Raw genomic sequence first — 16,212 nt, forward strand, 5'->3', positions numbered from 1 at the left:
GGGGAGGGGTGTCAGTGTGGGGGAGGGGTGTCAGTGTGGGGGAGGGTGTCAGTGTGGGGGAGGGGGTCAGTGTGGGGAGGGATGTCAGTGTGGGGGTGTGTGGGGGAGGGTTTCAGTGCGGGGAATGGGGTCAGTGTGGGGGAGGGGGTCAGTGTGGGGGAGGGGGTCAGTGTGGGGGAGGGGGTCAGTGTGGGGGAGGGGGTCAGTGTGGGGGAGGGGGTCAGTGTGGGGGAGGGAGTGAGTGTGGGGAGGGGTGTCAGTGTGGGGGAGGGGGTCAGTGTGGGGAGGGATGTCAGTGTGGGGGACGGGGTCAGTGTGGGGAATGGGGTCAGTGTGGGGGAGGGGGTCAGTGTGGGGGAGGGGGTCAGTGTGGGGGATCAGTGTGGGGGAGGGGGTCAGTGTGGGGGAGGGGGTCAGTGTGGGGGAGGGGGTCAGTGTGGGGGAGGGGGTCAGTGTGGGGGAGGGGGTCAGTGTGGGGAGGGGTGTCAGTGTCGGGGAGGGGGTCAGTGTGGGGGAGGGGGTCAGTGTGGGGGAGGGGGTCAGTGTGGGGGAGGGGGTCAGTGTGGGGGAGGGGGTCACTGTGGGGGAGGGGGTCAGTGTGAGGGAGGGGGTCAGTGTGGGGGAGAGGGTCAGTGTGGGGTAGGGGGTCAGTGTGGGGTAGGGGGTCAGTGTGGGGGAGGGGGTCAGTGTGGGGGAGGGGGTCAGTGTGGGGGAGGGGGTCAGTGTGGGGGAGGGGGTCAGTGTGGGGGAGGGGGTCAGTGTGGGGGAGGGGGTCAGTGTGGGGATGGGGGTCAGTGTGGGGGAGGGGGTCAGTGTGGGGGAGGGCGTCAGTGTGGGGGAGGGCGTCAGTGTGGGGGAGGGGGTCAGTGTGGGGGAGGGCGTCAGTGTGGGGGAGGGGGTCAGTGTGGGGGATGGGGTCAGTGGGGGAGGGGGTCAGTGTGGGAGAGGGGGTCAGTGTGGGGGAGGGGGTCAGTGTGGGGGAGGGGGTCAGTGTGGGGGAGGGGGTCAGTATGGGGGAGGGGGTCAGTATGGGGGAGGGGGTCAGTATGGGGGAGGGGGTCAGTGTGGGGAGGGGGTCAGTGTGGGGAGGGGGTCAGTGTGGGGGAGGGGGTGAGTGTGGGGGAGGGGGTGAGTGTGGGGGAGGGGGTGAGTGTGGGGGAGGGGGTCAGTGTGGGGGAGGGGGTGAGTGTGGGGGAGGGTGTCAGTGTGGGGGAGGGGGTCAGTGTGGGGGAGGGGGTCAGTGTGGGGGAGGGGGTCAGTGTGGGGGAGGGATGTCAGTGTGGGGGATGGGGTCAGTGTGGGGGATGGGGGTCAGTGTGGGGGTGGGGGTCAGTGTGAAGGAGGGGGTCAGTGTGGGGGAATGGGGTCAGTGTGGGGAATGGGGTCAGTGTGGGGGAGGGGGTCAGTGTGGGGGAGGGGGTCAGTGTGGGGGAGGGGGTCAGTGTGGGGGAGGGGGTCAGTGTGGGGGAGGGGGTCAGTGTGGGGGAGGGGGTCAGTGTGGGGGAGGGGGTCAGTGTGGGGGAGGGGGTCAGTGTGGGGGAGGGGGTCAGTGTGGGGGAGGGGGTCAGTGTGGGGAGGGGGTCAGTGTGGGGGTCAGTGTGGGGGAGGGGGTCAGTGTGGGGGAGGGGGTCAGTGTGGGGGAGGGGGTCAGTGTGGGGGAGGGTGTCAGTGTGGGGGAGGGTGTCAGTGTGGGGGAGGGTGTCAGTGTGGGGGAGGGGGTCAGTGTGGGGAGGGATGTCAGTGTGGGGGACGGGGTCAGTGTGGGGGATGGGGGTCAGTGTGGGGGAGGGGGTCAGTGTGGGGGAGGGGGTCAGTGTGGGGGAGGGGGTCAGTGTGGGGGAGGGGGTCAGTGTGGGGAGGGGGTCAGTGTGGGGGTCAGTGTGGGGGAGGGGGTCAGTGTGGGGGAGGGGGTCAGTGTGGGGGAGGGGGTCAGTGTGGTGGAGGGGGTCAGTGTGGGGGAGGGGGTCAGTGTGGGGAATGAGGTCAGTGTGGGGGAGGGGGTCAGTGTGGGGGAGGGGGTCAGTGTGGGGGAGGGGGTCAGTGTGGGGGAGGGGGTCAGTGTGGGGGAGGGGGTCAGTGTGGGGAATGGGGTCAGTGTGGGGAATGGGGTCAGTGTGGGGGAGGGGGTCAGTGTGGGGGAGGGGGTCAGTGTGGGGGAGGGGGTCAGTGTGGGGGAGGGGGTCAGTGTGGGGGAGGGGGTCAGTGTGGGGGAGCGGGTTAGTGTGGGGGAGGGGGTCAGTGTGGGGGAGGGGGTCAGTGTGGGGGAGGGGGTCAGTGTGGGGGAGGGGGTCAGTGTGGGGGAGGGGGTCAGTGTGGGGGAGGGGGTCAGTGTGGGGGAGGGGGTCAGTGTGGGGAATGGGGTCACGGTGGGGGAGGGGGTCAGTGTGGGGGAGGGGGTCAGTGTGGGGGAGGGGGTCAGTGTGGGGGAGGGGGTCAGTGTGGGGGAGGGGGTCAGTGTGGGGGAGGGGGTCAGTGTGGGGGAGGGGGGGATGAGTGGGTGTCGGGGGGGGGGGCGGGGGAGTAGGGGACATGCTCACCGTAACTGCAAACATTCTTCAATCTGCTGTGGGCCAGTTGGATTTCCGGTGGAGTTGGGAGTTCGTCTTCCACGTCAACAATGACCAGTTTACTCTGGGCTCCGTACAGCAGCTCCTCCAGTTTACTGCGGACCAGCAAAAATCAGCACCAATCTCAGGGACACACAGCACTAACCAGTCCGACAATAACTGCGCACCAGCGTCTGCAAGGGCAGCGCAATCAGGAAACCCCCTGGAAGATTGCTGACTGTGTACAGAGAGCTTTACTCTGTATCTAACCCCGTGCTGTACCTGTCCTGGGAGTGTTTGATGGGGACAGTGTAGAGGGAGCTTTACTCTGTATCTAACCCCGTGCTGTACCTGTCCTGGGAGTGTTTGATGGGGACAGTGTAGAGGGAGCTTTACTCTGTATCTAACCCCGTGCTGTACCTGTCCTGGGAGTGTTTGATGCGGACAGTGTAGAGGGAGCTTTACTCTGTATCTAACCCCGTGCTGTACCTGTCCTGGGAGTGTTTGATGGGGACAGTGTAGAGGGAGCTTTACTCTGTATCTAACCCTGTGCTGTACCTGTCCTGGGAGTGTTTGATGGGGACAGTGTAGAGGGAGCTTTACTCTGTATCTAACCCCGTGCTGTACCTGTCCTGGGAGTGTTTGATGGGGACAGTGTAGAGGGAGCTTTACTCTGTATCTAGCCCCGTGCTGTACCTGTCCTGGGAGTGTTTGATGGGGACAGTGTAGAGGGAGCTTTACTCTGTATCTAACCCCGTGCTGTACCTGTCCTGGGAGTGTTTGATGGGGACAGTGTAGAGGGAGCTTTACTCTGTATCTAACCCCGTGCTGTGCCTGTCCTGGGAGTGTTTGATGCGGACAGTGTAGAGGGAGCTTTACTCTGTATCTAACCCCGTGCTGTACCTGTCCTGGGAGTGTTTGATGGGGACAGTGTAGAGGGAGCTTTACTCTGTATCTAACCCCGCGCTGTACCTGTCCTGGAAGTGTTTGATGGGGAAAGTGTAGAGGGAGCTTTACTCTGTATCTAACCCCGTGCTGTACCTGTCCTGGGAGTGTTTGATGGGGACAGTGTAGAGGGAGCTTTACTCTGTATCTAACCCCGTGCTGTACCTGTCCTGGGAGTGTTTGATGGGGACAGTGTAGAGAGAGCTTCACTCTGTATCTAACCCCGTGCTGTACCTGTCGTGGGAGTGTTTGATGGGGAAAGTGTAGAGGGAGCTTTACTCTGTATCTAACCCCGTGCTGTACCTGTCCTGGGAGTGTTTGATGGGGACAGTGTAGAGGGAGCTTTACTCTGTATCTAACCCCGTGCTGTACCTGTCCTGGGAGTGTTTGATGGGGACAGTGTAGAGGGAGCTTTACTCTGTATCTAACCCCGTGCTGTACCTGTCCTGGGAGTGTTTGATGGGGACAGTGTAGAGGGAGCATTACTCTGTATCTCACCCCGTGCTGTATCTGTCCTGGGAGTGTTTGATGGGGACAGTGTAGAGGGAGCTTTACTCTCTATCTAACCCCGTGCTGTACCTGTCCTGGGAGTGTTTGATGGGGACAGTGTAAAGGGAGCTTTACTCTGTATCTAACCCCGTGCTGTACCTGTCCTGGGAGTGTTTGATGGGCACAGTGTAGAGGGAGCTTTACTCTGTATCTAACCCCGTGCTGTACCTGTCCTGGGAGTGTTTGATGGGGACAGTGCAGAGGGAGCTTTACTCTGTATCTAACCCCGTGCTGTACCGGTCCTGGGAGTGTTTGATGGGGTCAGTGTAGAGGGAGCTTTACTCTGTATCTAACCCCGTGCTGTACCTGTCCTGGGAGTGTTTGATGGGGACAGTGTAGAGGGAGGTTAACTCTGTGTCTAACCCCGTGCTGTACCTGTCCTGGGAGTGTTTGACGGGGGACAGTGTAGAGGGAGCGTTACTCTGTATCTAACCCCGTGCTGTACCTGTCCTGGGAGTGTTTGATGGGGACAGTGAAGAGGAAGCTTCACTCTGTATCTAACCCCGTGCTGTACCTGTCCTGGGAGTGTTTGATGGGGACAGTGAAGAGGAAGCTTCACTCTGTATCTAACCCCGTGCTGTACCTGTCCTGGGAGTGTTTGACGGGGGACAGTGTAGAGGGAGCGTTACTCTGTATCTACCCCCGTGCTGTACCTGTCCTGGGAGTGTTTGATCGGGACAGTGCAGAGGGAGCTTTACTCTGTATCTAACCCCGTGCTGTACCTGTCCTGGGAGTGTTTGATGGGGACAGTGTAGAGGGATCTTCACTCTGTATCTAACCCCGTGCTGTACCTGTCCTGGGAGTGTTTGATGGGGACAGTGTAGAGGGAGCTTTACTCTGTATCTAACCCCGTGCTGTACCTGTCCTGGGAGTGTATGATGGGGACAGTGTAGAGGGAGGTTTACTCTGTATCTAACCCCGTGCTGTACCTGTCCTGGGAGTGTTTGACGGGGGACAGTGTAGAGGGAGCGTTACTCTGTATCTACACCCGTGCTGTACCTGTCCTGGGAGTGTTTGATGGGGACAGTGTAGAGGGAGCTTCACTCTGTATCTAACCCCGTGCTGTACCTGTCCTGGGAGTGTTTGATGGGGACAGTGAAGAGGGAGCTTTGCTCTGTATCTAACCCCGTGCTGTACCTGTCCTGGGAGTGTTTGATGGGGACAGTGTAGAGGGAGCTTTACTCTGTATCTAACCCTGTGCTGTACCTGTCCTGGGAGTGTTTGATGGGGACAGTGTAGAGGGAGCTTTACTCTGTATCTAACCCCGTGCTGTACCTGTCCTGGGAGTGTTTGATGGGGACAGTGTAGAGGGAGCTTTACTCTGTATCTCACCCCGTGCTGTACCTGTCCTGGGAGTGTTTGATGGGGACAGTGTAGAGGGAGCTTTACTCTGTATCTAACCCCGTGCTGTACCTGTCCTAAGTGTGTTTGATGGGGACAGTGTAGAGGGAGGTTTACACTGCATCTAACCCCGTGCTGTACCTGTCCTGCGAGTGTTTGATGGTGACAGTGTAGAGGGAGCTTTACTCTGTATCTCACCCCGTGCTGTACCTGTCCTGGGAGTGTTTGATGGGGACAGTGTAGAGGGAGCTTTACTCTGTATCTAACCCCGTGCTGTACCTGTCCTAAGTGTGTTTGATGGGGACAGTGTAGAGGGAGGTTTACACTGCATCTAACCCCGTGCTGTACCTGTCCTGCGAGTGTTTGATGGTGACAGTGTAGAGGGAGCTTTACTCTGTATCTAACCCCATGCTGTACCTGTCCTGGGAGTGTTTGATGGGGACAGTGCAGAGGGAGCTTTACTCTGTATCTAACACCGTGCTGTACCTGTCCTGGGAGTGTTTGATGGGGACAGTGTAGAGGGAGCTTTACTCTGTATCTGACCTGCACTGTCCCTGTCACAGTGTAGAGGGAGTATCCCTGTGTTGATAGGCCAGCTCCTACCTGAGTCCGTCTCTCTGAGCGTAAGTGTTGCTCTGGAAGTTGCTCATTCTCAGCAGGTCGCTGCCTCGATGATGCCAAATCCACCGCTGCAGGGAGCCAATAGCAGCCGGTTAACAGCAGCAAAAACACACTCTGCCAGAATTATTCACAAATGTACGGCAAGTACTGACCGGAATTCTTCCCTCATTGAAATGTGCACACGCTCTCTTAATATCCAGGTCTAGAATCTTCCGTGGAACCACGAGAATCTTGGATAGGCTGAACACAAAATGACAGCAACGTCAGCAGAAAACAGCTGTCTGTCACTGTATAACACTGGGGTACAGTACTGGTGGGGACGGGTCTGTCGCTGTATAACACTGGGGTACAGTACTGATGGGGACGTGTCTGTCACTGTATAACACTGGGGTACAGTACTGGTGGGGACGGGTCTGTCACTGTATAACACTGGGGCACAGTATTGGTGGGGACGGGTCTGTCACTGTATAACACTGGAGTACAGTACTGGTGGGGACGGGTCTGTCACTGTATAACACTGGGGTACAGTACTGGTGGGCACGGGTCTGTCACTGTATAACACCGGGGTACAGTACTGGTGGGGACGGGTCTGTCACTGTATAACACTGGGGTACAGTACTGGTGGGGACGGGTCTGTCGCTGTATAACATTGGGGTACAGTACTGGTGGGGACGGGTCTGTCACTGTATAACACTGGGGTACAGTACTGGTGGGGACGGGTCTGTCACTGTATAACACTGGGGTACAGTACTGGTGGGGACGGGTCTGTCACTGTATAACACTGGGGTACAGTGCTGGTGAGTACGGGTCTGTCACTGTATAACACTGGGGTACAGTACTGGTGGGGACGGGTCTGTCTCTGTATAACACTGGGATACAGTACTGGTGGGGACGGGTCTGTCACTGTATAACACTGAGGTACAGTACTGGTGGGGACGGGTCTGTCACTGTATAACACGGGGATACAGTACTGGTGGGTACGGGTCTGTCACTGTATAACACGGGGGTACAGTACTGGTGGGGACGGGTCTGTCACTGTATAACACTGGGGTACAGTACTGGTGGGGACGGGTCTGTCACTGTATAACACTGGGGTACAGTACTGGTGGGGACGGGTCTGTCACTGTATAACACTGGGGTACAGTACTGGTGGGGACGGGTCTGTCACTGTATAACAATGGGGTACAGTACTGGTGGGGATGTGTCTGTCACTGTATAACACTGGGGTACAGTACCGGTGGGGAGGGGTCTGTCGCTGTATAACACTGGGGTACAGTACTGGTGGGGACGGGTCTGTCACTGTATAACACTGGGGTACAGTACTGGTGGGGACGGGTCTGTCACTGTATAACACTGGGGTACAGTACTGGTGGGGACGGGTCTGCCCCTGTATAACACTGGGGTACAGTACCGGTGGGGACGGGTCTGCCCCTGTATAACACTGGGGTACAGTACTGGTGGGGACGGGTCTGTCACTGTATAACACTGGGGTACAGTACTGGTGGGGACGGGTCTGTCACTGTATAACAATGGGGTACAATACTGGTGGGGATGTGTCTGTCACTGTATAACACTGGGGTACAGTACTGGTGGGGACGGGTCTGTCACTGTATAACACTGGGGTACAGTACTGGCGGGGATGGGTCTGTCACTGTATAACACTGGGGTACAGTACTGGTGGGGACGGGTCTGTCACTGTATAACACTGGGGGACAGTACTGGTGGGGACGGGTCTGTCCCTGTATAACACTGGGGTACAGTACTGGTGGGGACGGGTCTGTCACTGTATAACACTGGGGTACAGTACTGGTGGGGACGGGTCTGTCACTGTATAACACTGGGGTACAGTACTGGTGGGGACGGGTCTGTCGCTGTATAACACAGGGGTACAGTACCGGTGCGGACGGGTCTGTCGCTGTATAACACTGGGGTACAGTACTGGTGGGGATGTGTCTGTCACTGTATAACACTGGGGTACAGTACGGGTGGGGACGGATCTGTTACTGTATAACATTGGGCACAGTACTGGTGGGGACGGGCCTGTCACTGTATAACACTGGGGTACAGTACTGGTGGGGACGGGTCTGTCAGTGTATAACACTGGGGTACAGTACTGGTGGGGATGTGTCTGTCACTGTATAACACTGGGGTACAGTACTGGTGGGGACGGGTCTGTCACTGTATAACACAGGGGTGCAGTACTGGTGGGGACGTGTCTGTCGCTGTATAACACTGGGGTACAGTACCGGTGGGGACGGGTCTGTCACTGTATAACACTGGGGTACAGTACTGGTGGGGACGGGTCTGTCGCTGTATAACATTGGGGTACAGTACTGTTGGGGACGGGTCTGTCACTGTATAACACTGGGGTACAGTACTGGTGGGGACGGGTCTGTCGCTGTATAACACTGGGGTACAGTACTGGTGGGGACAGGTGTGTCACTGTATAACACTGGGGTACAGTACTGGTGGGGACGGGTCTGTCACTGTATAACACTGCAGTACAGTACTGGTGGGGACGGGTCTGTCACTGTATAACACTGGGATACAGTACTGGTGGGGACGGGTCTGTCGCTGTATAACACTGAGGTACAGTACTGGTGGGGAGGGGCCTGTCACTGAATACACAGGAGTACAGTACTGGTGGGGACGGATCTGTTACTGTATAACATTGGGCACAGTACTGGTGGGGACGGGCCTGTCACTGTATAACACTGGGGTACAGTACTGGTGGAGACGGGTCTGTCAGTGTATAATAATGGGATACAGTACTGGTGGGGACGGGTCTGTCACTGTATAACACTGGGGTACAGTACTGGTGGGGACGGGTCTGCCACTGTATAACACTGGGGTACAGCACTGGTGAAGACGGGTCTGTCACTGTATAACACTGGGGTACAGTACTGGTGGGGACGGGTCTGTCACTGTATAACACTGGGGTACAGTACTGGTGGGGACGGGTCTGTCACTGTATAACACTGGGGTACAGTACTGGTGGGGACGGGTCTGCCCCTGTATAACACTGGGGTACAGTACCGGTGGGGACGGGTCTGCCCCTGTATAACACTGGGGTACAGTACTGGTGGGGACGGGTCTGTCACTGTATAACACTGGGGTACAGTACTGGTGGGGACGGGTCTGTCACTGTATAACAATGGGGTACAGTACTGGTGGGGATGTGTCTGTCACTGTATAACACTGGGGTACAGTACTGGTGGGGACGGGTCTGTCACTGTATAACACTGGGGTACAGTACTGGTGGGGACGGGTCTGTCACTGTATAACACTGGGGTACAGTACTGGCGGGGATGGGTCTGTCACTGTATAACACTGGGGTACAGTACTGGTGGGGACGGGTCTGTCACTGTATAACACTGGGGGACAGTACTGGTGGGGACGGGTCTGTCCCTGTATAACACTGGGGTACAGTACTGGTGGGGACGGGTCTGTCAGTGTATAACACTGGGGTACAGTACTGGTGGGGATGTGTCTGTCACTGTATAACACTGGGGTACAGTACTGGTGGGGACGGGTCTGTCACTGTATAACACAGGGGTGCAGTACTGGTGGGGACGTGTCTGTCGCTGTATAACACTGGGGTACAGTACCGGTGGGGACGGGTCTGTCACTGTATAACACTGGGGTACAGTACTGGTGGGGACGGGTCTGTCGCTGTATAACATTGGGGTACAGTACTGTTGGGGACGGGTCTGTCACTGTATAACACTGGGGTACAGTACTGGTGGGGACGGGTCTGTCGCTGTATAACACTGGGGTACAGTACTGGTGGGGACAGGTGTGTCACTGTATAACACTGGGGTACAGTACTGGTGGGGACGGGTCTGTCACTGTATAACACTGCAGTACAGTACTGGTGGGGACGGGTCTGTCACTGTATAACACTGGGATACAGTACTGGTGGGGACGGGTCTGTCGCTGTATAACACTGAGGTACAGTACTGGTGGGGAGGGGCCTGTCACTGAATACACAGGAGTACAGTACTGGTGGGGACGGATCTGTTACTGTATAACATTGGGCACAGTACTGGTGGGGACGGGCCTGTCACTGTATAACACTGGGGTACAGTACTGGTGGAGACGGGTCTGTCAGTGTATAATAATGGGATACAGTACTGGTGGGGACGGGTCTGTCACTGTATAACACTGGGGTACAGTACTGGTGGGGACGGGTCTGCCACTGTATAACACTGGGGTACAGCACTGGTGAAGACGGGTCTGTCACTGTATAACACTGGGGTACAGTACTGGTGGGGACGGGTCTGTCACTGTATAACACTGGGGTACAGTACTGGTGGGGACGGGTCTGTCACTGTATAACACTGGGGTACAGTACTGGTGGGGACGGGTCTGCCCCTGTATAACACTGGGGTACAGTACCGGTGGGGACGGGTCTGCCCCTGTATAACACTGGGGTACAGTACTGGTGGGGACGGGTCTGTCACTGTATAACACTGGGGTACAGTACTGGTGGGGACGGGTCTGTCACTGTATAACAATGGGGTACAGTACTGGTGGGGATGTGTCTGTCACTGTATAACACTGGGGTACAGTACTGGTGGGGACGGGTCTGTCACTGTATAACACTGGGGTACAGTACTGGTGGGGACGGGTCTGTCACTGTATAACACTGGGGTACAGTACTGGCGGGGATGGGTCTGTCACTGTATAACACTGGGGTACAGTACTGGTGGGGACGGGTCTGTCACTGTATAACACTGGGGGACAGTACTGGTGGGGACGGGTCTGTCCCTGTATAACACTGGGGTACAGTACTGGTGGGGACGGGTCTGTCACTGTATAACACTGGGGTACAGTACTGGTGGGGACGGGTCTGTCACTGTATAACACTGGGGTACAGTACTGGTGGGGACGGGTCTGTCGCTGTATAACACAGGGGTACAGTACCGGTGCGGACGGGTCTGTCGCTGTATAACACTGGGGTACAGTACTGGTGGGGATGTGTCTGTCACTGTATAACACTGGGGTACAGTACTGGTGGGGACGGGTCTGTCACTGTATAACACTGGGGTACAGTACGGGTGGGGACGGATCTGTTACTGTATAACATTGGGCACAGTACTGGTGGGGACGGGCCTGTCACTGTATAACACTGGGGTACAGTACTGGTGGGGACGGGTCTGTCAGTGTATAACACTGGGGTACAGTACTGGTGGGGATGTGTCTGTCACTGTATAACACTGGGGTACAGTACTGGTGGGGACGGGTCTGTCACTGTATAACACAGGGGTGCAGTACTGGTGGGGACGTGTCTGTCGCTGTATAACACTGGGGTACAGTACCGGTGGGGACGGGTCTGTCACTGTATAACACTGGGGTACAGTACTGGTGGGGACGGGTCTGTCGCTGTATAACATTGGGGTACAGTACTGTTGGGGACGGGTCTGTCACTGTATAACACTGGGGTACAGTACTGGTGGGGACGGGTCTGTCGCTGTATAACACTGGGGTACAGTACTGGTGGGGACAGGCGTGTCACTGTATAACACTGGGGTACAGTACTGGTGGGGACGGGTCTGTCACTGTATAACACTGCAGTACAGTACTGGTGGGGACGGGTCTGTCACTGTATAACACTGGGATACAGTACTGGCGGGGACGGGTCTGTCGCTGTATAACACTGGGGTACAGTACTGGTGGGGAGGGGCCTGTCACTGAATACACAGGAGTACAGTACTGGTGGGGACGGATCTGTTACTGTATAACATTGGGCACAGTACTGGTGGGGACGGGCCTGTCACTGTATAACACTGGGGTACAGTACTGGTGGGGACGGGTCTGTCAGTGTATAATAATGGGATACAGTACTGGTGGGGACGGGTCTGTCACTGTATAACACTGGGGTACAGTACTGGTGGGGACGGGTCTGTCACTGTATAACACTGGGGTACAGCACTGGTGGGGACGGGTCTGTCACTGTATAACACTGGGGTACAGTGCTGGTGAGTACGGGTCTGTCACTGTATAACACTGGGGTACAGTACTGGTGGGGACGGGTCTGTCTCTGTATAACACTGGGATACAGTACTGGTGGGGACGGGTCTGTCACTGTATAACACTGAGGTACAGTACTGGTGGGGACGGGTCTGTCACTGTATAACACGGGGATACAGTACTGGTGGGTACGGGTCTGTCACTGTATAACACGGGGGTACAGTACTGGTGGGGACGGGTCTGTCACTGTATAACACTGGGGTACAGTACTGGTGGGGACGGGTCTGTCACTGTATAACACTGGGGTACAGTACTGGTGGGGACGGGTCTGTCACTGTATAACACTGGGGTACAGTACTGGTGGGGACGGGTCTGTCACTGTATAACAATGGGGTACAGTACTGGTGGGGATGTGTCTGTCACTGTATAACACTGGGGTACAGTACCGGTGGGGAGGGGTCTGTCGCTGTATAACACTGGGGTACAGTACTGGTGGGGACGGGTCTGTCACTGTATAACACTGGGGTACAGTACTGGTGGGGACGGGTCTGTCACTGTATAACACTGGGGTACAGTACTGGTGGGGACGGGTCTGCCCCTGTATAACACTGGGGTACAGTACCGGTGGGGACGGGTCTGCCCCTGTATAACACTGGGGTACAGTACTGGTGGGGACGGGTCTGTCACTGTATAACACTGGGGTACAGTACTGGTGGGGACGGGTCTGTCACTGTATAACAATGGGGTACAGTACTGGTGGGGATGTGTCTGTCACTGTATAACACTGGGGTACAGTACTGGCGGGGATGGGTCTGTCACTGTATAACACTGGGGTACAGTACTGGTGGGGACGGGTCTGTCACTGTATAACACTGGGGGACAGTACTGGTGGGGACGGGTCTGTCCCTGTATAACACTGGGGTACAGTACTGGTGGGGACGGGTCTGTCACTGTATAACACTGGGGTACAGTACTGGTGGGGACGGGTCTGTCACTGTATAACACTGGGGTACAGTACTGGTGGGGACGGGTCTGTCGCTGTATAACACAGGGGTACAGTACCGGTGCGGACGGGTCTGTCGCTGTATAACACTGGGGTACAGTACTGGTGGGGATGTGTCTGTCACTGTATAACACTGGGGTACAGTACGGGTGGGGACGGATCTGTTACTGTATAACATTGGGCACAGTACTGGTGGGGACGGGCCTGTCACTGTATAACACTGGGGTACAGTACTGGTGGGGACGGGTCTGTCAGTGTATAACACTGGGGTACAGTACTGGTGGGGATGTGTCTGTCACTGTATAACACTGGGGTACAGTACTGGTGGGGACGGGTCTGTCACTGTATAACACAGGGGTGCAGTACTGGTGGGGACGTGTCTGTCGCTGTATAACACTGGGGTACAGTACCGGTGGGGACGGGTCTGTCACTGTATAACACTGGGGTACAGTACTGGTGGGGACGGGTCTGTCGCTGTATAACATTGGGGTACAGTACTGTTGGGGACGGGTCTGTCACTGTATAACACTGGGGTACAGTACTGGTGGGGACGGGTCTGTCGCTGTATAACACTGGGGTACAGTACTGGTGGGGACAGGTGTGTCACTGTATAACACTGGGGTACAGTACTGGTGGGGACGGGTCTGTCACTGTATAACACTGCAGTACAGTACTGGTGGGGACGGGTCTGTCACTGTATAACACTGGGATACAGTACTGGTGGGGACGGGTCTGTCGCTGTATAACACTGAGGTACAGTACTGGTGGGGAGGGGCCTGTCACTGAATACACAGGAGTACAGTACTGGTGGGGACGGATCTGTTACTGTATAACATTGGGCACAGTACTGGTGGGGACGGGCCTGTCACTGTATAACACTGGGGTACAGTACTGGTGGAGACGGGTCTGTCAGTGTATAATAATGGGATACAGTACTGGTGGGGACGGGTCTGTCACTGTATAACACTGGGGTACAGTACTGGTGGGGACGGGTCTGCCACTGTATAACACTGGGGTACAGCACTGGTGAAGACGGGACTGTCACTGTATAACACTGGGGTACAGTACTGGTGGGGACGGGTCTGTCACTGTATAACACTGGGGTACAGTACTGGTGGGGACGGGTCTGTCACTGTATAACACTGGGGTACAGTACTGGTGGGGACGGGTCTGCCCCTGTATAACACTGGGGTACAGTACCGGTGGGGACGGGTCTGCCCCTGTATAACACTGGGGTACAGTACTGGTGGGGACGGGTCTGTCACTGTATAACACTGGGGTACAGTACTGGTGGGGACGGGTCTGTCACTGTATAACAATGGGGTACAGTACTGGTGGGGATGTGTCTGTCACTGTATAACACTGGGGTACAGTACTGGTGGGGACGGGTCTGTCACTGTATAACACTGGGGTACAGTACTGGTGGGGACGGGTCTGTCACTGTATAACACTGGGGTACAGTACTGGCGGGGATGGGTCTGTCACTGTATAACACAGGGGTACAGTACCGGTGCGGACGGGTCTGTCGCTGTATAACACTGGGGTACAGTACTGGTGGGGATGTGTCTGTCACTGTATAACACTGGGGTACAGTACTGGTGGGGACGGGTCTGTCACTGTATAACACTGGGGTACAGTACGGGTGGGGACGGATCTGTTACTGTATAACATTGGGCACAGTACTGGTGGGGACGGGCCTGTCACTGTATAACACTGGGGTACAGTACTGGTGGGGACGGGTCTGTCAGTGTATAACACTGGGGTACAGTACTGGTGGGGATGTGTCTGTCACTGTATAACACTGGGGTACAGTACTGGTGGGGACGGGTCTGTCACTGTATAACACAGGGGTGCAGTACTGGTGGGGACGTGTCTGTCGCTGTATAACACTGGGGTACAGTACCGGTGGGGACGGGTCTGTCACTGTATAACACTGGGGTACAGTACTGGTGGGGACGGGTCTGTCGCTGTATAACATTGGGGTACAGTACTGTTGGGGACGGGTCTGTCACTGTATAACACTGGGGTACAGTACTGGTGGGGACGGGTCTGTCGCTGTATAACACTGGGGTACAGTACTGGTGGGGACAGGCGTGTCACTGTATAACACTGGGGTACAGTACTGGTGGGGACGGGTCTGTCACTGTATAACACTGCAGTACAGTACTGGTGGGGACGGGTCTGTCACTGTATAACACTGGGATACAGTACTGGTGGGGACGGGTCTGTCGCTGTATAACACTGGGGTACAGTACTGGTGGGGAGGGGCCTGTCACTGAATACACAGGAGTACAGTACTGGTGGGGACGGATCTGTTACTGTATAACATTGGGCACAGTACTGGTGGGGACGGGCCTGTCACTGTATAACACTGGGGTACAGTACTGGTGGGGACGGGTCTGTCAGTGTATAATAATGGGATACAGTACTGGTGGGGACGGGTCTGTCACTGTATAACACTGGGGTACAGTACTGGTGGGGACGGGTCTGTCACTGTATAACACTGGGGTACAGCACTGGTGGGGACGGGTCTGTCACTGTATAACACTGGGGTACAGTACTGGTGGGGACGGGTCTGTCACTGTATAACACTGGGGCACAGTACTGGTGGGGACGGGTCTGTCACTGTATAACACTGGGGTACAGTACTGGTGGGGACGGGTCTGTCAGTGTGTAACACTGGGGTGCAGTACTGGTGGGGACGGGTCTGTCACTGTATAACACAGGGATACAGTACTGGTGGGGACGGGTCTGTCCCTGTATAACACTGGGGTACAGTACTGGTGGGGACGGGTCTGTCACTGTATAACACTGGCGTAGAGTACTGGTGGGGACGGGTCTGTCACTGTATAACACTGGGGTACAGTACTGGTGGGGACGGGTCTGTCACTGTATACCACTGGGGTACAGTACTGGTGGGGACGGGTCTGTCACTGTATAACACTGGGGTACAGTACTGGTGGGGACGGGTCTGTCACTGTATAACACTGGGGTACAGTACTGGTGGAGACGGGTCTGTCACTGTATAACACTGGGGTACAGTACTGGTCGGGACAGGTCTGTCGCTGTATAACACTGGGGTACAGTACTGGTGGGGACGGGTCTGTCACTGTATAACACAGGGATACAGTACTGGTGGGGACGGGTCTGTCACTGTATAACACTGGGGTACAGTACTGGTGGGGACGGGTCTGTCACTGTATAACACTGGGGTACAGTACTGGTGGAGACGGG

General features: G+C 56.3%; 1 protein-coding gene across 1 annotated transcript in view; it reads right to left on the reverse strand.

Annotated features, from left to right (window-relative positions):
• mtmr11 (myotubularin related protein 11) overlaps window positions 1-16,212 on the reverse strand; it is a 173,759-nt gene that overhangs the window by 72,950 nt on the left and 84,597 nt on the right. Inside the window, exons 8-10 of the mRNA XM_072490525.1 lie at window positions 6,155-6,242; window positions 5,985-6,070; window positions 2,538-2,662 (exon numbers count right to left, since the gene is read on the reverse strand). Coding sequence (XP_072346626.1) covers window positions 2,538-2,662; window positions 5,985-6,070; window positions 6,155-6,242 — 299 coding nt within the window. The remainder of the gene's footprint in view (window positions 1-2,537; window positions 2,663-5,984; window positions 6,071-6,154; window positions 6,243-16,212) is intronic.

Source organism: Scyliorhinus torazame, chromosome 26 (assembly GCF_047496885.1).
Source record: "Scyliorhinus torazame isolate Kashiwa2021f chromosome 26, sScyTor2.1, whole genome shotgun sequence".
NCBI classification, from domain to species: Eukaryota; Metazoa; Chordata; class Chondrichthyes; order Carcharhiniformes; family Scyliorhinidae; genus Scyliorhinus; species Scyliorhinus torazame.